The following is a 27,816-nucleotide window of genomic DNA, read 5'->3' as shown; positions in this document are numbered from 1 at the left end:
CAGACTTCCACATTTTATTCTTAAAGTCACGGTAATATTTCAGAAAGAGTGAACTCAGAACAACAAACCACTGACAAAACATGACATACAGACACTGTTAAAGATTGAGCGTGAGGAAAAGTCATACGTAGGGATTATCAACGTGCATAAAATCACTTTACGCATGCACAGCCCTTTGTGGCTGTTATCCTGGAATTGTCAGTTTGGTGCCGGATGACCATCTGATGATGATTTGGAGATTTTACGTGCGCTTGCGATATGATGCTTGATATGATGACTGAACCAAGACTTGAGAGAGCACACCTTTGACATATTAATTTGGTAGATATGTAACAAATCATTACCAATAACATAGTCCTCATATTCTGGAGAGACATGTTTTCTTTATCGAACAACAAAGGCGTATATGAATGTTATTATTAAATTATTAGGACATAGCAAAGTACTTATAATAGGTTGAACTATTGAACTGTTTTCTGGAATTACACTTCAGTTGTCGACGCAAGAATCTATTGGTACTTTCTCTTCCGGGTCTCCCTTCACTTTGATTACCTGAAGCGTTGATGTACGGGTGATGTTTGTACTGCAGGGTGGCGGAGCGGTGGGTGGCGGAGTGGAACTGCTATCGCTAATGCAGAAGAGCTCGTCTAGAGAGGAATGAAAGTTTAGTTGAATGGAGTGTCTCGGGGTGTAGGGCGGCGGTTGGCAGGTTACCGACCCACGATGATGGGGCATTTTGAAGAATGATCCCGCAGTGGATGGTCGTGATGGACTGAAAGTAGATAAGCTACGTGAGTAATATATTTCAAAAGTAAAGACATTCAAATTAAAAATAATTCCCATTTAGGCTAACAATTGAGAGTAATGTCGAAAATATTCTCAGTTCGTCCAAATAATGGAGCCAAGGAGCTACAGTCCATTCAAGGACGAACGATGAGGATATTTTATGCACATTTGAGTGAGTGAGTGAGTGAGTGAGTTTAGTTTTACGTCGCACCTAGCAATATTCCAGCTATATGGCGGCGGTCTGTAAATAATCGAGTCTGGACCAGCCAATCCAGTGATCAACAACATGAGCATCGATCTGCGCAATGGGGAACCGATGACATGTGTCAACCAAGTCAGCCAACTTGACCACCCGATCCCGTTAGTCGCCTCTTACGACAAGCATAGTGACGCCTTTTATGGCAAGCATGGGTTGCTGAAGGCCTATTCTACCCCGGGACCTTCACGGGTCTATGCACATTTGAAATGATTCACATTGTCCCTACCTGTTCGTCTTTTTGCAGCAGCCCTTCTTCACCGCCACAATGATAGAAATAACAATGATGAAACAGGTACCGCCGACACAGAACAAGATTATGGCTATTGTCGTCCACCGATGTTCTGTAAACATTATGAAACAGCTACATTGTTTAGGCCAGTGACTGTAGATGATGGTAACTAAAATGTATCTTTGACTCAGTTTATATTAGTTTAGACAGTTTGGATAGAGTACAAATACACATTAGTCACGAAGCTAGGAGACTACAATGTCTGGAGTTGAAACGTTTTATTTAATGACGGTCAAGTAATAACTTACTACTATTCACAAGTCAAATCAAACTCAAGAGTCGTTCAAACTCTAACACGACTCCAGAATAATGCCCCACTTATGTGATTCTGGTAAACAGCACCACAAAGTTGAGTTCATTACACACTCTGTGAAGTTTTTGTGAAATTTGCCAACAGACACGGAGAACAACAGAACAATGGTAAGTACTCCCAAGATCAGAAGGACGTGGTGAAGGAACGTTATGTCTGTGATGACCACCAAAAGACGAATGACAAAGAACCAGCTTAGACAAAGATTACAGAAACAGATAAGGATTGTTCAACAATGAACTAAACCGATCATGAGTATTGCCGTTCAGAGCATCCCAATGTCCAGAAGTATTGGATGCGTCATTGTTTAGAATTCTTGATACATGACAGGACCCAAAAGAAACGATACACACATTGTTAACATAACCATGAGCGAGTCAATAGTTCCAATGAAGGTCATCCCAACGCCCTGCAAAATGTGAACGATCCTCACTTGATGTGCCATGGTGGATGAAATGAATGACATGACTCCAAGGAACAAACATTCAGCATTCAGCATTCGCAGAATGTATCGCCAATGAGGTGGGTGAATTCGGCCAGTGGAAGCCTGAGCTATTGGTCATTTTGTGAATGCTTGAAATCGCATTAAGTTTAGAGACTCCATACTATTGCCATATCGTGTCAAAATGCCCCGTGGGCCAGAATGGAAAAACGTACTATTCACACCGACATGAATAAACTACCATTGATGAAGAGTAAACTGAGTTACAAAGAGTATATAAAAAGGTGAAAACACAGGGATCTCCACTGAGTGGTACAAAGAGAATTTTCATTTTCAACTCTGATGAATCTGATGACACCAAAATAAATATAGATGTCTTTGGTGAATAGGTTTATCTGAATTCCCATGTAAAAATACAGACATGGCTGCCATTGTATTCAACTTCCATGCAAAAATGCCTGAAAATGATCTGGAAAGTAAACATGAGAAGAACTTAAGTCCAGGAAGAAGGTCATTTCCACGAAACATAGTCGCGTAAGAGTTTGTTTCTGTTGTACATGTGACGCATGTTTGTTGCTTAACGCCGCACACAGCAGCAGTTTTTCAGTTGTTTGACCGAGGTCTGAAAATAATAGCGTCTGGACCAGACAATCCTGTGACTGAAATCAGGATCATCGACTTACACAATTCAGATACGATGACATGCATCAGTCACGCCAGAGAGCATGACAACCAATTTCTGATTTTATACAATTATTCACCACTTCCGTGATAATTCAGTGGTAGAAGTTTCGCTGTTTGTTGATGTAACAGAATTACCATTCCTGTTATAATATACATAAATATAACATGTCAACTACAAGCTAAATATACTACAAGAGGGAAAATGTTTAGTTGTGTTTGTAGAAAATGATTCTCGGAATTATGCCCCAGAATATAAGTATATTCAATTACACTCACCCTGTGTTTAGACTATTTACATAAACTCCCTTGTAGACTTACCATGCTTATCTTTATGGTATGTCTTCTCCTCATCTGAATCTGTTTCGAAATAGCAGAAGTATCAGAGCTCATGGTTTTGCCATTCAGTTTGTAACATCAAAAATGATTCGTGCATTATCACATGAAAATTGTTTAAAAATATCATTTGAACAAATCAAGTATTTCTACTCATTTAAACATACATTTACATATCCTGATTTATGTAAAGATTTTGATTAATGAGATACTTTAATATGTTCAGTCACACTGCACCTTTCACAGCCACTTCTGATGGCATAACGAGTTGTTAAATGACTCAGTGAATGAGTGAATATTGCACTCAAAATTGTATTTTAGTCATGCTATGAGTGCGAATCATAAAAGGATCATTGTTAACATGTTAAGCGCGATAGATGAACAGTACATGCATATGTGAAGTATATTAATCAGTTTTGAGTGTACAGTGAAACGTGTGCATGCATCATGCCACTTACATACGTTCCATCAGATATTTCCTTACATATACAAGCAATACAAGCAATGATGTGATCAGTACAGGTTAAAGCTGAGGTGCTGACAAAAGCTATTGTTCGTTATGAACAGGGGAACGTGGACAACGATACTCACCGGAACACACGAACTCGCGCACGCGCGCACACGCGCGCACACACACACACACACACACACACACACACACACACACAAACACGCAACAAAAGAAAAAAAACATAATGAAAACAAAAAAAAGGCCCAACACATATAAATATGTTTAAACATTTACCTACTTCTCAATTTAATAATAACCCAAATACTGACACTGTCGAGATGGAAAATCTCATTCTCATCCCAATAATAATGATGCTGTGATATTGATCTTTTCATGCAATCAGATATAGTCTAAAGAGCATTTATATTGAACTCTTAAAGTTAGAATTATGCATAATAAACATGTTCCTCGAAAGCTATCTCTGAATCGTAAGAACTGCTTCCTAACTTATGAACCAGTGTTACAGTGTTAATGACAAGCAGCGATTTTACAACTTTAAATTCTGTCACAACTCTTGGTCATTCGTGAATCTAGATTGAGATTATCAAAGCACTACCTGTGCACTGGCTGCTATCATCCGCTCCCACATCAGGAGTTGTCGTTCCTGATGGGCACACTCTACAGGAAGTACTAGCTGTTTCTTGTTGATAACTGCCCTTCTCGCACAACTCACACGTGCCGTCTACCTCCTTTGAACCCGCGGGGCATTGTCCTGAACAGATGAATAAATATTGCAAGACTAACAAACCTCAGATTTCAAAGCATAGTGTTTTGGCTTGTAGAAAGAGATGATTGTTCGAACATGTTGCCAAAGTCAGGCATGCAGCAAGCCAGTTGTTTTGCAAAGCTGCAAAGCTATACATTTAGATAGCACTGAGGGCACACCCAACCGTTTTTGCCCGGACTTTTTTGACAATGGTAAGTACGCCCCTGAAGATATTGGCCTATATTTGGAAATGAAGGTATTAAACTTTATAATCAAACAGATCAGTTTATCCCTTTAATTCAACTTACAAGGTAGCATACAAAGATATGAGTTTACAAATTCACTGGTTTAGGTTTACTAAAGAATGGAAGGATTTATGTGTTACAGGCAAATATTTTTAACTTGACCGCCGTTAACTGACCACAGACACCCTCTGTTGCCGTTGTTCCAGACGGACAGGTGGTCACTGTCGTTGTGGACATTGAATCTGAATCTACCAGATAGGTGGCGCCATCTATGTTCAGTGTCAATAATGTGTTGCTGCTGTTGACAAGAGACTGGATAGAACTTTCGATCTCCATCAGCTTGTTCAGGTAGTTTCTTAGTCCTGTAGTTACTGTGAAACATAGTTAAATACAGGTACTTGTCAGTCTAAGTAAACTTAGTCTCAGTGTTACTCGTTACACTCCGCCACTGAGTCTAACAAACCCTAGTAGAAGGCCGCGACAGGTAACGTTTTAGCCACCTATGACCGTCCAATCAATAGCGAGATGGTTAAATAGATTTAACCAATCAAACAACGGCTACTACTTAGGGACTTACAAAATATTCAGGTCACTGACACAGATCTCTCCAGAAACAAACATCCACATGTAGCATAGTTACTTGACCTGCAGTATATACGCTTTTGGGGTTTCTGTTGACATGGTTACCATTCGCTAATATTTCCACAAGATGACATCCCTAAACATTGCCCAAAACACTATTTTCACGACAGTTGTCATGATTGTAACGTACGTCGCATCACCCGGAAGCGATCGTACGGAAAATAGCATTCGGAATCGTTCGGGTACGAACCTTTTCGAGATAAAAACTTCAAAAGGTATGTGCGAATGTCCACTTCCGCGATTTTGTAAGCTGTGTTCTGATTGGTCAATCTCAAAGGTTACCTGACGTGACCTTTGTTAGACTCAGTAGCAGAGTGTAACGAAAAGTACTGAGGCTAGTTTACTTAGACTGGGTGGTTGTATTAGATTAGTATTCTCGCAGCTCATGAGAAAATAAGAAACCGTACAACTTAAGTGATAACACTCTGACTTAATTCAGACCATTATGAAACATGGGATTACAGTGTAAGAATATATACTAGTAACAAAGCGTGTTTTAAGGGTTCTTCAGAACATTGTATGTTTCCTTAACGACAGTTAGTTAAATGCAGTGAAACGATAAATATCTTTGTAATGGAGAAATGTATTTCCACCGTTTTCAAGATATTATCTCTTTCAGATTGATAGGGGGTATTTTACATACTGTTTAAGTTCGAAATATGTTCTCCCATTGTGGACAAATTGAGGGTGATATTTACCAATGTTATTTTCAACAAACTCGGTGAGATCAAGAGATTCCGCTTCGGTCATGGTGGTGGAAATGAGAATGGACACAACGGTGGGCAACGTTGACCTCTTGCTCACTCCATTCCCATTGCAGCTGTTGATTTCAACCGACGTTGTGCATATGTTCTGCTCGACGCAGGTCAAGCCTTTCACACTGTCAGAAACTTGGGACTTGACTTCTTCGCCTCGACCATTACCAGAGGTACACGGGAAGCTTGGATATGTGACGGTGTGGGTCACGTCGTAACGGGTGGCGCCCTCAGCAGCTAAGTATGAGATGGAAAAGCTTTAACGTCATAAAATAAATTTACACGTCAAAGAATAAATATTTTTAAAGGTTGCAAGATTAGAATGGCAAAATTACACGACGAATAGTTTGAACGTACAATTAAGGACGGCAACAAAGTGGATAATCAATCCATTCCTCACAAGAGAATAATGGAGGAAATCCATTTTTCTATCCCTGTCGTGCATTGGTTGGACCATTTTCAATTCTTAACATAATGTGATGGTGGTGATAGAGAACATGGTCGTGAATTATATATGAGCGGATCACTGAAATTACACCATACTAATTGTATGAACCTTTGTGAACCTTTGTACATTAAAACGCTTATCTTCAATGAAAGAAAGAAAGCTTTTGAACCAGCTGGTGCTCATTCAACATACATTGATTTAAGCTATACATGGTTTACCATCAACGGAGAGCACCAACCAAACTACCAACCAAACTACCAACCAATTGCCCAGCAAACACCCACACTCAAATGACTTTAAGCACCGTCAGTCATGAGATTCACCACCCTTGATGAGGACACAGCCCAATGTCACAATTAGGGACACAAGTGCTAGATGTACGTAAATACAGAAACAAATGTGGACTCAACTCACGGACACAGGCAGGAGGTCTGGCGTTGCTCTTGTGTTCCTGGTGGTTCCACACATAGTTACTGCCAGAGCCACACTCATATACGGGCAAGGGTTTCTGGGAGAACACCATGTCCCCTCTGCATGTGATATTGCATCTGGTGTAGCCATCAGACTCTGTACAGTTCTTCACATTTCCAGTGGACAGACGCAGTGTTGGGCACTCTAAAGTCACAGAAAACTGAAACATCATACCTGGCAAAACTATCTTATATCTTTCTACTTTTCAGGAACCTGTTATGATATACTACCATACACAGCTTCTAACACAAACACATAGACGTGTCAACGTTTAGGAAACACCCTGACTTGTGACTTTTGGTTGTGGATAGTACCTGTATCTGCCAGTCAAATATATCTGGAGTGCGCATCGACTAATTACCTGGGCAAGCGTCATTATTACATTCTTCTGTCTCTTCCGAAACGCCAACACAAGTGTCACCGTCTTCGTCAGGGGGTGGACTGTCACAACGACGACTTCGTGATCTAGTTCCGCCACCACAAGACGCTGAACACTGAGTCTTCTTGGACCATTCTCCCCAGTTCCCATTGACTTCAAGGAGAAATTTCAGAGGTGTTGGTTCTCATTCTTGTTCAGATCATGTTTTGACATAATATTTCGCCGTCTCATTACGGCTACTCTCTCCCAACAAAGACATTTTAAGTTGATAGTTACATGATAGTAATAGCTGTATGACCTGGTATATGACTATAGTGTATACACAGACGAATAATAGCAGATATTGCAGTTGGGAACAAGTATATTGTAGCGCACATTTCCAAGTTAAATCACATACCAACAACATCCTGACACAGTTGACCCTTGAAACCCTTCAGGCACTTGCATGTGTAATTTCCGTTTCCATTTTCACATATGGCGTTGTTCTGACACTCATGATGTGCGCAGTAGTCTGGCGGGATGTTGCACGTGTCCCCCGTCCAGTCATCTTGACAGTCACATGTGAATCCTCCCAGCTCATCCTTGCAGGGATTGGAGCCACAAGGGTTCGGAAGACAGTCATCAACAGCTGCAACATGTGGTCGTGATGTTGTACAGATCTCATTAAAACCAGGGGCGGTAGAGCAGCCTAGTGGTTAAAGCGTTCGCGTGTCACGCCGAAGACCCGTGTTCAAATCCCCAGACGGTGTCTGATGTCCCCCGCAGCAGTAATGCTGGAATATTGCTAGACGTGGTGGCAGAATAAACTCTCTCACTCGCGCATCAAAGGTTTTTTGCCCATGGGCTACAGCTTTGTTTTAAATCGCTCTAAATTAGCAGAAATAGGTCAAAATGAGATACATTTCGTGTCCTGACAGTCGTAAATATAGTTTCATTCATATACAAAACATGGAAAAGATAGGTATTTTGAGTAAGAGGAAATATTCTCGTCCGTGGGCCAAAATGTTTTTTCGCCCATGGTTGAGATTTTTTAAAAATCGCTCTCAGTTAGCGGTGTCAAGTCAGAACGAGCTGAAATTGTGTCATGATACCTATAAACATACTTTCATTCATTTAAAACACCCAAAACATTAATTTTGGACAAACTTAAGAGCCAGTGTTCGCCCATTAAAGTTTGAGTTTTCTAAAAAATAATTTTCATTTTCTCATCCTTAGTAAACACTCATAACAGCTGCTCATGCATGTTTAGTTTTGTCAAATCCCTTGTTAGAGTGTGCCAGAGTGCGGAGTTTCTGGACTTTTGTGAGTCCAGAATTACATTGTGACGTGTTATTATTTTTTTATCGAAGTACATATGTATAAGTTTTGGGTAATTGCCAGGGATTGAAGAGGTGGTGTAAATCCAACTACGCTTACGGTACTGTGAGTCCCCATGGTCCTACTACATTGATCGACCTTCAGTTGCTGGTTATATACAGAGTATCCATTGCCTGTTAATAGATTATCTATTGTCCAAATATGAATATTAACTTTCACAAACTAGTTTTATTTCGAACTGTGATAGTCTGATCGTTCTACTTTGTTGGGACGACAGGCTTTGTACGACAATACATATTTTGATTACAAACGTCATGATGTGGCTGAAGTATCCTAGTATGTGACGTCTGATATTAACGCTCTCACTCACACAAAGTAAAACTAATATGAAAGCACCAGAACAGTCAACTTGAATAGTGAGTGAGTTTAGTTTTACGCCGCACTCCCTGTTGGACATCCAGCTGAAACGATTTGATATTCCTACTGTTACGTTTATTAGTTGTTTGAGATCGCAGTCAACAATATTCCAGCTATATGGCGGCGGTCTGTAAATAATCGAGTCTGGACCAGACAAGCCAGTGATCAACAACATGAGCATCGATCTGCGCTATTGGGAACCGATGAGATATGTCAACCAAGTCAGCGAGCCTGACCACCCGATCCCGTTAGTCGCCTCTTACGACAAGCATAGTGACGCCTTTTATGGCAAGCATGGATTGCTGAAGGCCTATTCTACCCCGGGATCTTCACGGGTCTCACGTTGAAGAAAAAGTATTTGTTATAATATGGCGCCATTACCCTTGCGGTAAGAAGTTTGCTCGAATGAATTAATCGGTATGTACTGTAATGTATCATGAAAAACGTGATTTGGGTTTTGTATGAGCGTGCATACGACAAGAAGTGAAACTGCCATTTGAAATGTAAGGACGCATAACTCTCTCTGACTGTTGTGCAAGCCTTATCTGAAGCCCACGGTTGAGCCACAGAACGACAAGTAAATGACTACTCGATTAAATATCGGAGCAGAAGTATATGGAGAATAATATTTATATACTTACCATCACACTGACTTGGTACAATGAGGTTGCTGCCATTCTTTATGAAAGTGAATACTGATTCTTGTAGTGTGGACACACAGGATGTTGCCTGAGCCTGTATTTCATCAAGGGACGCAACTCCCCCAATAATACTGACAGCGCTCAGGGTGACATCTAAAGTGACAATATCAATAAACATCGATGTACTGCAGGGACCTACGCAAATATGTATGCGATTTCGAATGATGGAAATTAAGGGTAACTAACTGAGAAAGACGGACCAAGCTCTTACTTCGAAACAACGTACCTTCGAGACATAAAGGTTTCGACATAACGGTGTTCCAGTGTACCTTCTGTTACCACTGACGATATGATAAATCCAATATTTAAGATACCACGTAAGCACATTGTGGTGTACGAGTGGCTTACTTAGATAAAATGTATTCGGTAAGTTATACAAGGGTTTCCATGTTAATACCTCCATTTCCTGATACAATGGCAACCTTGCTGTCACGTGGAACGAGAGGGGTTGTTAGGGACGCCATGTTACCAGAGTAAATCGAGTTTCCGTTCAGGTAGAGGGCGACGTTCTTGTTGCTGCCATCTAAGGTCAAGGTCAGATGCTGCCATTGGTTTGTTACAGGGGTTACACCTGTATCTAGGGAGTTTCTATTTGAATAAAGACAGTTTCTTAAACATGTATTGTTGTTCAAAGCAGATATATGACTGAGACATATTTAAATATAAACACGATGTAAGCGTACTTTCCATCAAGCTACTCATTTCATGTCTTGGCAACGTTTCTGTGTTTAAGCATTACTAGAATCGTAACAAACAAGACGTGTAAATGACAATGATATAAAACTACATACCCCTGTATATCCAGAAAGACGTTGTTGGTGACTGACAGCACGACGGCGGTGTTGCCGTCAGTGTCGGTAATGCGTGACAGAGTGTGTCCAAGGCTTGTGTCCGAGCGGCTCCAGAAGAACAGAGTCAGGGCGCTCAGGTCCGAGGTGACATTGCCAAACACAGTCTCCTTGTTAGCATGAACCTTCACGTCAAAGGCTGAATAAGAAAGAAAGTCACATGATGCCCTTCTGTGTGTGTATATAGCAAGATAATGTGTTTGTCTGTTACGTGGCTCGCTGAAGAACGTCACTATAGCAAGCCGATATCACAGATATAAAGCAATTACAGACGTCTTCAATTTTTTAAAGCCATCTATACTTTATATAAAGATATCAATAATGGTTTTAAGATATCATTAATTAGTTTCACATAAATAGAAGTACTAATATCTCAAAATGTTTTAGAGATATTAAGAACACATTTCGTGACATCTATATCTGATATCTGTAAAATGATTAAGATTATAGTGTCCATAATTGTATTAGAAAATAATTCAAGGTATCTTAAATTCAATATAAGTTATCTTGAATTTGGTTCTATTTATCTTGAAATGATAGGTACATATCCACAAATGTATAACAGATATGTTAAATTCAAACAGACATATCTCTAATTCGATTACAGATATCTGAAATTGTTTAAGGATATCTTGAATTGTATTGAAGGTATCCCGAATTCAATTAGAGAAATCTTCAAATGATGTAAAGAGATCTTAAGTAGAAACGATTTCAAGATATCTTCAAATACATCCGGCTACATATCACTAAATACTTCCGGTTTGGAGAATGGCAGGGTACAGTTCGTACTAGTCAAGAGCCGCGATGCGGGCCTATTCAGTCAAGACATGATCTTTCATCACGCCAGAAACACCATCCATAAATTCAACTCAAATTCCCGTGGTCTGTTGCGATGAGTCTGTCAGAAAGTGTTTGGTCGTTCATAAGTATACTTGTAGTAAACAAGACCCAATATTCTATTATTCATGGAATACTGACATCGGATAGAAACGTGTTCAGATATAATAGTCCATAAATAATAAAAAGAATATCGTCCAGATAAAGGTAATATAGCTGTAACTAATGAATATGCTTATCATGAGTATAAGTTCGCTTGGATTTTTTTTTGACAATACAAAAATCTAAATTTGGGAAATATTTGTGAGCACTGCGTGCCGCCAGTGCAGAGCACCTTCAGAAACGGACTATAGATCTTTAACGCATGCGCACAACATGTCACCTAGCTACTCGCTACCGCTTTATCGGTCTGTTATTATTTAAATTCATAGCAATGAAATATGATCGTAACATATATGTATGTGGAAATTGTCTGGGAGTACATCGACATCGACGTTTCAGTCACAACAGCAAGGGAAACACGTCTAAAATGTCTAGAACGAGGGGTAATCGGCCACGAGAATCTAAATAGGGTTGTGTTTTATGGACATTGACATGTTTTATGGACATTGTTTCAGCCATATGGTGGTGTTCTCGGCGGTGATCATGTCTTGACTGTACAGGACCGCATCGCAGCCCTCTTCATGTACATGTATGGCCACCCGCCATTTTCCGAACCGGGAGTACCTACAGATATGTAGCCGGAAGTAGTTGAAGATATCTTGAAGTTGTTTCTATAGAAAGATGTCAGTAGGTCATTTCAAGATATCACCAATTCAATAAAAGATATGTTCAATTTAATTTAAGATATGTTTAAAGCAATTTAGATATCAGTAATATCTTAATACATTTTCTCTATTTGAGATATCTTTAGTTCATTTCAAGATATCTCTGATTCAATTTAAGATATCAGCAATTCTTTTTAAGATATTATGCTTAATTCAATTTGCGATATCATGAATGTTATTGGAATATCTATTATTATCTCAGTTCGAGATACTCTAATTCAATTCAAGATATCTTTAATTTCTTAATAAAAGTGAAATACGTCACTACCACCCTGGAGTTATGCCGTAGTCATTTGGTACTACATGATAGTAATTCTTTATCTCAAATAACACTGATTCACATATGATGTACGGAAATGCAAATTGATGGAAGGGAGATAACTCTGAGATATCTGTTTTCCCGTCTTCTGAGAAATCTAGCGATGGCTACGAAACAATTTGTACTCGTGCTTCAAACAATTTAAAATTAACATTGGTGTTCGGCAAGATGAATGCGTAGTTCACTGGTCCTTCGGGGCCCATGGGTTAATGAACCCTCGATGTTTGTTTATGCTTCCCTCGCCCTTCGGAATCAGGGGACATAAACAAACATCAAGGGTACATCTACCAATGTTCCCCTTGGAACCAATGAACAATTTATAAGTGAGTGAGTGAGTTAAAATTTTACATCACATCGGCAATATTACAGCCATATAGAACAATTCATAATAATGTTTGTCGACATTCAGCCTTGGTCGTAATGATAAAGATCAAGGACCTTCATCACATTGGTCTCCCCTCCACAAAAGTGAGTGAGTGAGTAAAGTTGTACGCCGCACTCAGGAATATTCCAGCTATGAGGGGGCGGTCTGTAAGTAATCGAGTCTGAACCAAACAATCCAGTGATCAACGGCATGATTAACGCCTTTGCAACTGGGAACCGATGACGTGTGCCAACCAAGTCCCGTTAGTCGCCTTTTACGAGCATAGTCGCCTTTTATGGTAAGCGTGGGTTGCTGGAGGTTTATTCTACCCTGGATCTTCACGGTTTTCACATCAAGAGAATACGCCAGATGAAATTAGTGCTCATTTCAGTCTTTGCATTCGGGGTTGTAGATCTGCGTCCAAACCAACAAACATACCAACACAGGCACTGGTGTCTTGAGACCCTTGCGGTGATGTAGTACCACTCGGACACGACATGCACGATGTCATCGCTTCACCATTTTGATACGTCCCAGGAGAACATGGCGTACAGGGAACCATGCCGTCCAATGAGAAGGTACCTTTGGAACAGGTATCTGCGAACATCAAGTCGTATGATACTAATATTTGGAATTGTATTGTTATCATTATTGTTTCATTGATATTTAGGTTAATACAATGTTTTAATAGTCTTAATGGCCCCTCTTCTAACTGTCATATTTTTTTAATGTAGTGCCATAATAATCACTTATGTTTATGTGTGCACTTTGGACAGTTTCATTACGTCATTAAAGATAAATATGATTTCGTATTGACAAAACTTCTTCATTAATATCTTTGACGAACCCCCAGACATGTATCACGAACACAAATCAGCGAGACTTTAAAACATGATTATTTTGAACATTGTATTATATGTCATTTGCTGTAGTTGAACGCCTCACCAATACAATCATCCACGGATCTTGACGCGGTAGATCTGGTCGACTTTCCCTCGTCACACTGTTTACAGGAATCCGAAAAGCCTTCATCAGCATAGCTTCCAACGGGGCAGGACACGCAGTCTCCAGAGACCGGGTCAACATACGTCCCTGTTGGACATCCAGCTGAAACGATTTGTCATTGCTAGTATTAAGTTTATTAGTTGTTTAAGGTCGCAGTCAATAATATTACAGCTATATGATAGTGGTCTGTAAATAACCGAGTCTAGACCAGACAACCCCGTGATCAACAGCATGAGCATCGATCTGCGCAATTGGGAACCGATGACATGTGTCAACCAAGTCAGCGAGCCTGACCACCCGATCCCGTTAGTCGCCTCTTACGACAAGCATAGTCGCCGTTTACGGCAAGCATGGTTTGCTGAAGGTCTATTCTACGCCGGGATCTTCACGGATCAGCTACACAACTGAGATACGATGACGTGTGTGAACCTGGTCAGCGATCCTGACCACCGCTTTTACGACAAGCACGGGTTCTTTACGGGTTCAATGCTGCAACATAATGTGTGGTTGAACAAGCCATGTACGCGAATGTAATATCATTTGACTGATTAGCTCATGGTGACGATTTAGTCGAATTGTACTACTAACAGAGATCTCCTAGGGGCGAGGAAAAGGTATTGTTGCTTTTCTTGAATGGGATTCTGTTAACAGAGCATAAAAACATCATTTCATTTTCCATACTGTAAGGTTTAACTATGCGAGATTGTGTCATTGACGATAGAGATACAGAATGTACCCTCACAGCATGAAACTTGTTCGTAGTTTTCTTCACTTCCAAAAGGACAGTCTAATGCTAACTGTCCTGCATAGAAGGAGTCTTCTTGGGTGTTCAATCCATACTGGGACATACTGAGGTCTCCATTGTCAAGCATTTGGTCAATGGAACTTATGGCATTGTCGAAACCTTTCTCCACCTTTGTTCTTACACCTTCAGCAGTTTCACTGGAACCTATATTAAAGGGTACTGTCATTTCAAACGTTACGATCGTGGCAACTGTTGATCTCTTGACTTGGGGACGGGCATTCTCTGTGGCCGATTCGTCTACAGAGCGCTTTCTTCTGCCTACGTCACCACATTGAATGTCCACGTATTCCGCACGACATTCTGGAACTGCCACTCCACATACATCGGTGAAAGTGCTGCTCGTGTTCAGGATAGTGATGAACTGTTGTGCGATGGCAAGCTGGGTAGTGCTGTCAGGGCAGGATCCGGAGTAGTAGTGAAACTCACTGGCAAGCTTCAAGTTGCGAGGATTTCGTCTCACTGAAGGTAATTCAGTATGACATTTATTAAAAAAACAACGATCAGCGATTAGTTGTCTCGTTGCATGGATTAAAAATAGATCAGCTGTACTTATATCTTAAGATGTGTGTATAATATGTCGATATATCCTACTGTCAGACAAGGATAGAGTCAATTAAGAAAGACACTACCACTTCATAATCAGAAACAGTTTATGATCATAGATCCCTGATTTCGACTTATATAATAGTTTCTTCTCTTGCGAACAATTGATGTGCCCTTGCACGTGTTTGTGGATATCAGGATAAGTTTACCTTTTCATGACCATCAAGTAGTATTAATAATGGCTAGGGATTCAAAAACATAGATATAGTTGTTACGCTCAAAAATACCCTGATTGAAATAATAATTTATATACTCACCAAATGTCATTACACAAATACAACGGCGTTAAATATACATAACTTTACATCTACATCACAGTTCGCAAGACTGAATCACTCTTCCAGGAGACAATGACACGTTGGACGTAGATGACAAATGTTGGTACTATGTAGACATTGACTTTTATACTTACGACTAGTGATTCAGGGTGGCATCTTTCTCCTCCATCAGATACATTTGATTGGAAATATGTAGATTACTTGGTGTGAGGATTTGTATTACACCACTTTCATGAACGAATGTGTCCGTGCCCAAAAGAGGTGACATGTCCTTTATGCCTGTCAGTGTATTCTTTCGGACAACAGGGTAGACAAGGGTCACAATAGCGTGCGATACCAGCAAGCTTACCTATACAATCCAGTACGTTGTCGTTTGGAAACCACATCCCAGTTTGTTGTCCACATGCGTATATATCTGGGACACCCCTTGTTACATCGTATTCTTCGTTACACAGCATGGAGCACATCCTACCACCAGAACCCCAGGCGTCACAGGCTAGAGCTCCATTTTTAGGGGCCGGCAGGTCAGGACACGTAGTAGCTGACAACAATATGACAACAACCAGGCTTCAACACATGCTTTTCATACATATCTGACAAATATGTAACGACTGCAATGCTTTCATCAGTGTTTTTACACATCACAGAATGTCTGTGACTTCTCAGAAACTACACTCAACTGCCACCGCGTTTGAGTACTAAACAAAAGCGGGAATGCGGATTTACCCAGTGCATATGGAAGGACAAGCGGAAGTGAGACGGAAGACACAACCGTTACATAGATATGCTTCAGATCGACAGCTCTTGAATAAAAAAGTGGTTCAATCATTAAACCTACAAGCGTAAGGTTGTGTGCACAGTGACGAAGTCAGGATCTGCACAACTACATGCATACTGATACCGAAGAAAAGTCATACAGGTGGATGGAATCTTCACCTTCACTAGCATCTTCCCTTAACACCTGCCATGGATTCCTTTTGCTAGTAGCTGACACAGTCCCCACGTAACAACCCTACCAACGCCCGGAAACATCTTACAGGAAAAGAGAGGACGTTTTGGTTTTGGACACTATTCGTTTGCAATGTAGAAGACATCCGTCAATTATAACGGAGATCCTTACCTCTGCAAAACGGTTTAAAGGCATCCTCGGCCCATTTCCACGATGCTGTTGGAGGAAAGACGTTGGCATCTTTCTGACAGACGATGGAGTCGGGACCCTGCAAGGGGTAACCGGAGTTGCAGGAGAGGGAGCAGATGAAGCCGTGGCCGTAGCCGTCGGGGCAGTCGTACTTCAACTTGTCGATGGGATCCTGGAGATCTGGTTCCTGGCAGTACAGGCCTGAACACAAAGATATCTATTTGACAATCAAAGTATACGTCTATGTGCCATGGCATCCTGAGTGAGTAAGTTTAGGTTTTCGCTACTTTTAGCAATGATACTCCAGTCACTGGGCCCCACACATTGTACCTAAGTAGTGAATCGAAGGCTTTATCCACCTGACTACCCCACCTCCCTATGGTATCCCGCCATACTGGAAGGAAATCATTTCAATGCTTTGGACTAATATGGACCAAATGATCAGTCAAGCTTTCCACGACTGTTCTTCCCGCAGTTTGGCGGGTTAAGGGTTGCAAATATCTTGCGTAGTGTTAACAAACATCACATCTTTGAAAACTCATTTTCACAACTTTCCAAATGTTTCAATGTTTTTTGATGTAATCTTTCCCTAGTTTTTCAAATGTGTGAATGAAAAGTTACATCTTCAAGTGTAAGGGCACGTATATCCGAAGATATGAAACTCCATGAACGCTAATTTTAATCTTAAACTTGGCGAACTTACCATTGATGGTGACTTTAAATGAACACTGAGCTCTATTCCCCTCAGAATCCGTAGCGGTTAGCGTCACCTGCGTCTCACCCAATTCAAAGACCGCTCCAGACTGGTGACTCCCTGTAATTGTGACTTCTGAACTGTCCCTGACAACAGGATCGTCCCATGTGACTACCTTTCCCCCACCTTTCTTTTCAGAATAATCTTCTACGTCATCGGGGCAGCCATAGGGGAATGATGGTGGACTGATATCTGCAACAAAGATGAAGATACATTGTTCCGACCGGGATGCTCTCCCTCTAATTCTATTTATTCAATATACATTTTGCATTGTATTATTGAATTCACCTATAAATACATCTTCGGGTTTTAAAGAATTAACTATGGGTGATCAGCTATCACAGTCACATCAATGCACACAGCCCATCCAAGGTGTGGTGTTTCGTTTGTTTGTTTGTTTCTGTATTTTTGACATCATGAGCATTGATCGACGAATCTGGTATGTATCACTCCTGTCTGCGATCCTGATCACCAGAACCCTACAGAGTCATGACAAGCATGGTTTGCTGAGACCGATTCTAAACCAGATCTCTACGGGTCATAGTCACCTTCTAATCAAGTATGGCTCTACTGTGTGTTCGTGGATAGTGACAAATTATACATACCTGCGCAGGTTCCAGGCGCCGTCCATTGCCCTGTTGCCAGACATTTGCTCATCATCAACCCTCGTGCTTGATAGCCGCTGTCGCAGGTCATCAGGCAGTATGTGCCGTACACGGCATCCCCGAGACAAGTCAGATGTCCGTTAGGTACACTTGGCGGTGTTCCACAGGAAATAGCTGCGGAAAACGGGAAGACAGGCGACTCTTGGAGTGTATAGATGCCAGCCGGGTCAATAGTAACAACATAATGCCGACCTACTGTGTGTACTAACCAGGAGCTGTGAACCATTCCATGTATATTAGTTGATCAGCCAAACACCAGGTGTTTGAGAAAAGGGTAAACAAGTTGCCCTCTAATTAAAGTCAGCCACTTACACACAAACAGTCTGTTTCTTGTTGCCACGACCCAGCAGAATCTATGCAAAAAAGTACTAGGAGTTATCAAAGTTTGACACACCACAGTTCCACAGGGTGGCGCTCCACTGTAGCTAGGTAAGCTGTTTTCTAACGAACCCAGTGCCATCTTGCCGCCCTACAGATCACCTGCTTCTAACGGTGTTTACAAGATGTAACCCAAGACCCAGATAGCTTGATCCAGTGACGAGTAATGACAAGACTGTTCACAGAAATAGCCATACCTTTACACGTTGGTTCTGGATGAGACCAGTCCCCTTCTTCACACGTGACGGGGTTAGTACCGTCAATGTTGTATCCTTCGTTACAGTGCACGGTGCACACCGATCCTGATATGTCCCTGTTGGTGCAGTGGACACGGCCATTGTCAGTATTCATAATAGGGGTACAGTGGATCGCTGAAACAGGAAGTAGTCACTCTGATATTTATTTTAGGAATGTATCAGGCCTACGGATGTTACGGGTTTGGTGGTATACATACGTACCGGGGACCGACGGGTTTTTTAGACAGTATCAACTCGTATAATCGCGCACGCCCAACTAGAGGAACATATAAAATTGTATCGACTACAAGTTCCTAACTGCGAAAGACCATGTTTCAGGTCACCTATCTGCGTGATGTACGTTTCTCTGTCACAGGGCAGATAGTTCAATGTTCAAGCCGGATCCTATATGACAGGACATACACCTGGCGTCACTTCCTGCTCAGTGACCACGTGACATTCTTTCAGTCACGTTGATAGACTTTACGCTTTGCACGTTGTACCCAGGTAGGGAACCGAACCCAGACCTTGCACGAAGAGCAAAAACTGTAACACCTAGGCTACCCTACCTTCCCTTTAACATTTAAACGCCTTCAGTAGTGGATGGATGGTTTGTTAAATGGTGTCACCATACCAAATATCAAAAGATGCTACTTTTGAATTTGACTTGCCAATGAGGTTGCATGGTGTATTATGATAGAGTATGGCGTAAAACCTCAGATATATCTTAGCTGGTACAAGACCATGGACTCACACGTACACACGTTTGAAGGACGTAACTTACTGTTTACTGAGAAGACTATGTCACAGTCAGCGGACAGTCCACCTTTGTCCACGACTCGGTACTTGATGTAGTGTGTGGCCGCAATGAACTCACTTCCAGGAGGTAACCCAGATCTCTTAGGGCTGTAAAATGTTTCGTAGTTGTGCTGTTACTGTCTTTACAGGTATGGAGCAGTGTTATTTACTGGGTAAATTTCTGCTGACATTTATAGTTAGGGGCACTTGTGTGTAAGACTTATCTTATCCAGAAGGTTTGAAGAAATGGTTCCGAAAACTTTGGTTTATGTAAACTACAGTGTAAAAGAAGGATATCACTCTGAAAGCAACTGTATAAGAAATCACTGGTACAGGTTTGAACAAAAGCAGAAAACATTCGCCAAAACATGGTCCTAATAACAACGCACCTATCTGAAAACTTCGTGCGAATCGCGAAAAGTTCGTAAATCATATTTGTAGGACATTAGTGAAACATGATTGTGACATGAATTCGGATGTTAGACAGAGCGGACATGCAGTAGTCAAAAGAACGCCACGAATATGCCAAGACTTACGCCAGCCCAACGAGACAGGGTATGGTCAATACTGTGGCTTCACAAGGTCATAACCTTCACCTGCAACCGGACTCACCAAAAGCAACTTGATATACTGCTACATTAAACAGGCCAGACTCAAGACCACCCAAACTCTGGAAGACCAAAAGTCACGAAGAACAGACTTCAGAGCAGACTCTTGACTGCGACAGCACAAGGACACACTAGCGGCAGATGAACAGTCCTTTGACGATCATGGCGGGTATACGAGCCTCAGCCTGCTCCTACCCCTTCCATGGAATGACTTTCACACGTCTGCACCGTCAACGCATTGACGACTGTAGTGAGCACGAACTGTACGCCGGTGACAGGGACAGTGTGCTCTTTTCAGATGAAATGGGGTTCAGTCTGTTTACGCACGATGGCAGAGTTTTTCCACGTAGAGGAGAGGAAATGGCGCCAAACTGCACCTGGGAGTCCGCAGATACTGGTGCCTCTGAGACGTTGTTACTCGAGGTCTGTCTGAGCGTGGCCTGTCTCAGGTGACGCTTGTGCGACGGATTTATTGCATGTGTCAGGTGACGGTGCCGCGATCACAGCGTCCTTGCTACGTGGTTGTAGAATGCTCCCATGTCGATCATTCCGATGGCCCGTTCTCGTTGTCACAAAGTTAATCGAACTATTCTTTTGGTGTTTTTAATGTCGGACAATGAATGTGTGACAACCCGTTTGTATTGGTTTTATAACCGTTTGCTACTTATTGTTTTCACTTTGTGTGAAAAACATGCAAAGCATATTCGGACAGAATGGCGTATAAACATGCATGCCTTATTTCCAAAGGAAAAACTCATTTCTGTTTGGGCAATGTGTTTTCATATAGTGGTGATTGCTGTTGAATTTGGTAATTTCAATTTCAAAATGGTCTCCAGCCCGTCAGATTATGTATACAGTCAACTACTAGGGTGTCGATCTTGAAGGGGTCTACGTAAGCTATCCGAAGTTATCTGAGATATGAACGTGACATGATGACAAAAAACAAGGCTTTACTTCGATAAAGCAGCTCGTTCGACACATCCACGATGTTTCTAACAATGGAAAGATGTTTGATATGTCATCATTTTGCTGAACTATGGATTGCAACAAGTGCAAAAAATATCGGCTCTTGTGGCACTAAGAATATTGTTGACACTAAAAATGTTACTGACACTGAGAATGTTACTGACACTGAAAATGTTACTGACACTTAGAATGTTACTGACACTAATACTGACTATAAGAAAGTCACTAAAGCCGAAGGTGTCGATGACACTTACAATGAGAGTGTTACTGATTCTGACTGATTCTGAGAGCTTTACTGTAACAAAGAAGGGTGCTGACACTGAAATTAAAAAGGGTGACACCAAGAATGTTGCGTGAAAGAGAACCTTAAACTGCCATCCTCCTTGTCTGTTCCTTTCGGTTCCGTCCAGGTCACCACCATCTTGTCTCCCGCCTTGGCGACCTGCGGCCCCACATACGGACAGTCAATCTGGGGGAACGTGTTTGGCGGTGGGCCTCCTCCTCCTCCTCCCCCTCCCCCTCCTCCTCCCCCTGATGGGAAATACCCAGCAACACACAATACAAGTCACAGTTACACCTGTCATATAGCAAATTGTCGTAACAAGATGTATGTGTAAATTGGTAAAAGAAGGCCTCCATATTGTGTCTAATGAGTATGGATCTGAATACATTTCGTGTGGCTAATGTTTCATGTCCAGTTTGGTTTTGAGTTATTCATTTATAGTTCTCATCGAAATAATATGACTATACAGTTACACTGCATTTATGGTGTTTCGTCAGATATTTCTGTATGGTTTTGCTTTTTCAAACATATGGTGACGTTACCTCATAAATTATGATGAGTGAGTTCATATTTAGCGTCACACTGGCATTAGTTCAGCCATAAGAGAACAATTTAATTCATATCCACAATGAATTTAGAACGAGTCATCGACGGCGGTAAACATACTAGAGTATCATAGATATAAATTTAAAGTAGTACTCTGTCATAAAATTAACTCACCATAGACATAAGAAAATAATGCAAAATAAGAACAGGCTATAAATCTCTAGCAGCTGAAAGATGGTCACCATATGAGGGATCATGTGACTTACAGCACTATTGCTTCTTGCATGTCAGTTTAGAAGAATACTGAAGACGTTCTATTTCGCACCTCTATACCACAAAATGTAAGGTAAATAATGAATGGATACAGCGATATAAATGACAGTGCAATGACATCCAGGACCCTGAAACTAAAAATATGTCGGCACATGCTCATTCATATCTGTGAAATATTTCCCCTTAAACTATACGCTTGTGTACGGATGCACGCACGCCTGACTGACCCATCAACCGTGCACTCAAGAGGCATTAATCAGGCATGTCATGTCATCATTAAACCAATTTCCCTGAAGTTGATTGACGCGCTTGCTTAGGGAAGAACAATAAAATCACAAGTGTGCGCAAAAATGTACACACAGTTTACCGGGAAATAATTCGCAGATAAGAATGAGCATATGTCGACAATCCTATTGGTCTATGCAAGACACATTTTTGGTTTCATGGTCTGGGATGTCAGTGTATGTATCTTATGGCATACTGTCATGGACATTGAAACTATACATACCATTATTGCACAAAAATATGCAGGCGATGGGTACTACAGTTTTAAAGAGAAACCCCCAAAATCGCTTTTCTCTGTGATGCTGATTCTTCGGACGTTGTGACATCCTAGGATGGGAATGTGGAACTGAAAGAAGAATGGAGAGAGTTGGCGAGTTCATGAGTTGTCCGCTGGGTCTTAGAGTGAGTGTAAGAATGAGTGAGTTTGAGAATGAGTGATATATAGCATGAAGTCATTTTAAACACAAGCGAAAACACAACAACATCCCAATGCTTGATTAAGGTTAGATAAAATAAAAAATAATCATGACAAAACACAAAATATGTACTTTTTCAACTTTAAAATGCAGCCATAACGTAACCTTTGCCACATTATTGAGGGGCACCAAATTAAAATTGTTCGTTGTTGGAGTTGTCATTTTACAACAAATGCATAACATATCTGAAGATTTCCGAGTGTTCGAAGTTTTCCGAATGCATATCAAAATACCGGTTTTCTATCAGGATATCGCAATAAGCATCGTTTTCATGTCTGGACCAGTATATACCGTTAAATGGGCGAGTGGTTGACATGGACGATTTAGAGGTACATTGGCGTGCGGTTGAGATGGACAAATGAGTGGAGGGTGGACGTGTGTTTGAGATGGGCGATTTAGGGGTGGGTGCGCGTGTGGTTGAGATTGGCTAACTAGGGGTGGGTGGACGTGTGTTTGAGTTCGGCGAGTGAGGGGTTGGTGGGTGAAAATCCGGATCGACTGAAAATTAGGTCATTGTAGATTAATCAGACTCATGTTTCGGCATGGGGCTTGTGCCTGAGATGGGCGATTTAGGGGTGGGTGAGCGTGTGGTTGAGATGGGCGATTTAGGGGTGGGTGAGCGTGTGGTTGAGATGGGCGATTTAGGGGTGGGTGAACGTTTAGATGGGCTTGGATTTGTGACTGAGCTGGACCACTGGTAGGGAACTTGCTTACAATGATAGTGGGGTCTTCATGATTTTTGCGACGGAAATTTGTGAGAGTCTTTGATAAATAGTCGTTTTTGTGACTAATGATCCCATAAAAACGTGTGAAAAAAAGTGTTCCAGAGGGATTTATGTTCTCTTATCACAAAGCATGTGCTGCTTTATATGTGAAAAGAACCGTATGTATTAATTTCCATGAATTGGTCAAATGTCACAGAAACTTTGTGATTACGAAACTGATGCAACGGAAAATTCATTCATTGTCACCAACAATTCCCAGTCCCAAAACACAGCTGACGGAGTATGATTCGTCCAGTCCGGTCAATGAATCGGAATCAAACTCTCTTCTAATATTGATGTTCTAGGTATACATGTTGCGAAATGGATAAGAGGTCGAAATGGACGAGCTGGGTGAGATGTGGGGGGCAGACATCAAACAACTAAACACGTGGAAATACAAGATACCAGATTACTACCTTGGACCCAAAGCCCTCCTTTACAAGCAAATAAGTCAAGCGAATGCCCAGCCCGGCACACAGTCCCTGTGTCAACCATTGTGATAACGTGTCCGTCAACAGAAAATACATCGTAGGTACTTCTTTTACACTGCGTATCGCCGTCAAATCTGTCCAGAAGTTCACAGGCATCTCGAGACTCTAGATCCTGGATCTAGAAAACAAGAAGTGAATGAAACAGTATTTCATTTATACCACCGCGGGTCAACTTAGATTTACATGGAAATCCAGCAGTAGGTCAAGCCTTAGAAGAATACATATTAAACTGATAAACTTACAAACATACTTGGGAGACCAGATAGCAAGTCAGAAAACGTGACCACCTGATCTCATTGGTCGTTTTTCACGACAAGCATGGTTTGTTGAAGAGCGTATGATCGTCACAGGTTAAACCAGTTTTCGAAAACATTATCATTGGTTTTTGACACGCCTAACTGTATTGTTTACGTGTGTTGAAATATTACGGGAAACATTTCACAGCTGAACAGCTTCACTCAGTTTCATGTTGAAGGAGACACTTTACTTTCAGTGTTATACACATCCAAAACTGAACAAATACATACGCAGTTAATATAAATAATATGTGGACACATCAACACCAGACCGAGCGCTACTAACCCTGTAGAAATCCTTTGTGATAATTCCACTTTCAGCGACGGCGACAAATAGACCCAAACACAACCACACTGAGCGAGCCATGGATCTGATCTGAAATGATGAAGTGGTGGTTGTGTAAATAACAGTCATGTTTATGATATTTAGCCGAAAGACCTGAAGCAATTCAGCATCGTGCGCTGTATAATCACACGTAAAGAAGATATAGGAACACTTTGAAAAGGTAGAGATCGGTGAAGCGAGCCTCTCTGTTTGAAGGAGGTTTCGTCGAGGCATTAAATAGTTAGGCATTGTGTTTTGTGTCACATCTGTGGAGTACACTGTTACTTGTAGCTGACTTTCTCACTTTTAATGAGTCAGTGTGTGATATTTGCTTAATAGTCTAGTTAATGTTCAAGAAATGAGATTTTTTAGGATGCATTAGACATTTCTTGAGTAAAAGCAAGCACACCACATATTCTTGGTTAGTGCTTCGTGCTGAATGCGAATCTGTTGTTTGCGAAGATCAAAAATGCCTAATTAGGTCATATACTGGGGTCAAAGGTCAATGACTGCAAACTGAGACATTTACAAAAGTGTTTTATTTATCATTTTCTATCAGTACAATGACATCTTTTTACAATATAGCGATTAATAATGTTACCACAAGAAGTTGAAATGTTGGATTTCAAAGATATATTGAAGGAAGAAACATTGAATGTATTTTTACTAACAGCTCCCTTACGGACAGACTTTTAGTTTTGCGTGAAGAGATACACTTTACAAGAATATGTGCTGAAAAATACAAAGCAAGGCTGAATCTTTTCCTTTTGTTGACAGATTTACATTCCAGGCAAACTCTTTTGATCACAAAATTTGCATAATAAGTGCATAATTACTTCAAAGGTCAGCGAGTGTGACAGTATGCGATGGGCGTTTTAGAGTGCATGCCACACGAATTCTTCACATGCATGTCAAATGAAACTGCTTTTATTCATACACTGAGTTTGATGAATAATTTTAGAAACATAACTAACCACGTAACAACTAAAGAAATAACAGGAACGTGTAGGAACACCATCCGATAACGTGTATAATAGATAAAATGAAGATGAAAGCAGGAGTGGAAAATAGATGTATACAAGCCGTGTGTCAAGGCTGTCACACATTTGGTTTTAGGAATAAGGAGAGGGTGTTGCTAGTTGATGCACTGTTTGTACTGGTTTTATGCAAATGGTGCAATGTGTGTGTACCAGGAGAAGTCCTCTGGGGCAGTACATATATAGTACTGGTGTAAGATTGTTTTCATTTGAGCGTTGTATCATACGTCAGGAATCCAGTTTAGTCTGTCTAAAGACATCCTCCACAACCAGACAGAACTGGGCATCTCTTTCATCTTTGAGTAAGCCAGTTTAGTCTGTCTAAAGACACCCTCCACAACCAGACAGAACTGGGCATCTCTTTCATCTTTGAGTAAGCCAGTTTAGTCTGTCTAAAGACACCCTCCACAACCAGACAGAACTGGGCATCTCTTTCATCTTTGAGTAAGCCAGTTTAGTCTGTCTAAAGACATCCTCCACAACCAGACAGAACTGGGCATCTCTTTCATCTTTGAGTAAGCCAGTTTAGTCTGTCTAAAGACACCCTCCACAACCAGACAGAACTGGGCATCTCTTTCATCTTTGAGTAAGCCAGTTTAGTCTGTCTAAGGACACCCTCCACAACCAGACAGAAGTGGGCATCTCTTTCATCTTTGAGTAAGCCAGTCTAGTCTGTCTAAGGACACCCTCCACAACCAGACAGAAGTGGGCATCTCTTTCACCTTTGAGTAAGCCAGTCTAGTCTGTCTAAGGACACCCTCCACAACTAGACAGAACTGGGCATCTCTTTCATCTTTGAGGCCACCAAGCTCAGGCGTAAACTGAGACAATGCGAAGTTCGGTCAGCTGAAGACAGGTTTTCATACCCCTTTGCAGAACCTCCATGACACCAACCCTAATATAATACTATGTTATTTATCATACACGCATTAGGGAAAAATATACGTAATCCTTGCCATGGAACAGTACAATGCCTCACAAGGACATGAATGGACAATTGTTAAGCATTACACATCGGAGGATCGTGATCTTCGTTATAATGAAATGTATTATCACTGAGTCATCGAGATATATACTGCGTCGCAAACACGTTTCTTAGAAAAGTTTAAATTCTAGTATTTTACTTTGATGGATTTAAAAACATTTTCAGCGTGAAGTAGCCATTACCAAATTTATTAGGCTTTATGCGAATGAAAGCTGGAGTACCAATGTTTTGAACAAGATGTTTAGTGGAGATCTGTCCCGTTCTGTACATCTTTTTTCTGCCCCCCCCCCCCCCCCGATTCTAGCAGTCACCGAGAATTGTGCATATAACATATACAGTATTTGCTGTCTTCGAATCATAATACACATAGGTGAAACACAACAAAAAGGTATCTATGGTGTGTAAAACAAAAACGATTAAAAGTAAACCTGGAAAAGAATATGTCACAAGTTGGCGTAAGTTTTCCATTTTTCACTTGATCCGACAGTTCGCAAAATGTGCTAATATTATATAACATTATTATACCCTTTTCAGATATATTTTTTCAGAAATACTTCAATTCTTCCTCCAACCTAGAAACGGGCGACCTGAGTGTTGGGTTTAGGCTGACACAGCCCTGTTCAATAATTGAGATTCTGAGCTAACAAACCAGATTACATCACTTATAGGAAATACGTGTTTATAGGAAATCAAAATGAAAATGTGAATATCTATAGGACTCGTACGTCTTTACACACATCTTTCACAATGTACTAACGCAATATCTGTAGCGCAACGCTTCGCTTACCCCTGCTTGTTGCCTGAAGTCTGTTTCTATGTCTGTAACGGGAAAGCCTGTCTCGGGTGTAGGTCATGTGAAGACGGCCTACTGGTTTACTCCTTGTCGTGTGACGCCTGCATAGCCACTACAGATGGGCGGTCGCAAATCTAC

At 41.1% G+C, this 27,816-nt stretch overlaps 1 protein-coding gene across 2 annotated transcripts; it reads right to left on the bottom strand.

Moving 5' to 3' along the window:
- LOC137261661 (sushi, von Willebrand factor type A, EGF and pentraxin domain-containing protein 1-like) lies at positions 1-27,747 on the bottom strand. 2 transcript variants are annotated; one of them, XM_067799439.1, is made up of 26 exons: positions 27,673-27,747; positions 24,825-24,914; positions 24,168-24,360; positions 22,735-22,857; positions 21,490-21,646; positions 19,537-19,658; positions 18,714-18,887; positions 18,079-18,252; positions 17,423-17,665; positions 16,702-16,920; positions 15,931-16,122; positions 14,638-15,159; positions 13,836-13,997; positions 13,329-13,487; positions 10,487-10,682; positions 10,093-10,283; positions 9,636-9,788; positions 7,658-7,888; positions 7,243-7,413; positions 6,825-7,025; positions 5,906-6,199; positions 4,742-4,936; positions 4,171-4,326; positions 3,089-3,127; positions 1,272-1,386; positions 1-772 (listed from the first exon to the last, which is right to left on the bottom strand). In XM_067799439.1, the coding sequence occupies exons 2-26, from the start codon at positions 24,903-24,905 to the stop codon at positions 490-492; spliced, it is 4,746 nt and encodes a 1,581-aa protein (XP_067655540.1). In that variant the 5' UTR covers positions 24,906-24,914; positions 27,673-27,747; the 3' UTR covers positions 1-489. The 2 variants fall into 2 exon arrangements, with proteins under 2 accessions (XP_067655540.1, XP_067655539.1); XM_067799438.1 differs by lacking the exons at positions 19,537-19,658; positions 22,735-22,857; positions 24,168-24,360; positions 24,825-24,914; positions 27,673-27,747 and having other exon boundaries at positions 21,490-21,508.
- Positions 27,748-27,816: the final 69 nt, after the last annotated feature.

Source organism: Haliotis asinina, chromosome 14, assembly GCF_037392515.1.
Source record: "Haliotis asinina isolate JCU_RB_2024 chromosome 14, JCU_Hal_asi_v2, whole genome shotgun sequence".
In the NCBI taxonomy this organism is placed as follows: Eukaryota; Metazoa; Mollusca; class Gastropoda; order Lepetellida; family Haliotidae; genus Haliotis; species Haliotis asinina.
This window is presented reverse-complemented; position numbering and strand designations above follow the sequence as displayed.

Excerpts from the sequence above, each read along its gene's own strand:
- LOC137261661 (XM_067799439.1), bottom strand. The coding sequence starts at position 24,905 with ATGGCTCGCTCAGTGTGGTTGTGTTTGGGTCTATTTGTCGCCGTCGCT. Across the intron at positions 15,160-15,930 it reads CAACGTACTGGATTGTATAG|TGAGACGAAATCCTCGCAAC; the intron begins GTAAGCTTGCTG and ends AATTACCTTCAG. Across the intron at positions 3,128-4,170 it reads TGATAGCAGCCAGTGCACAG|ATTCAGATGAGGAGAAGACA; the intron begins GTAGTGCTTTGA and ends ATTTCGAAACAG.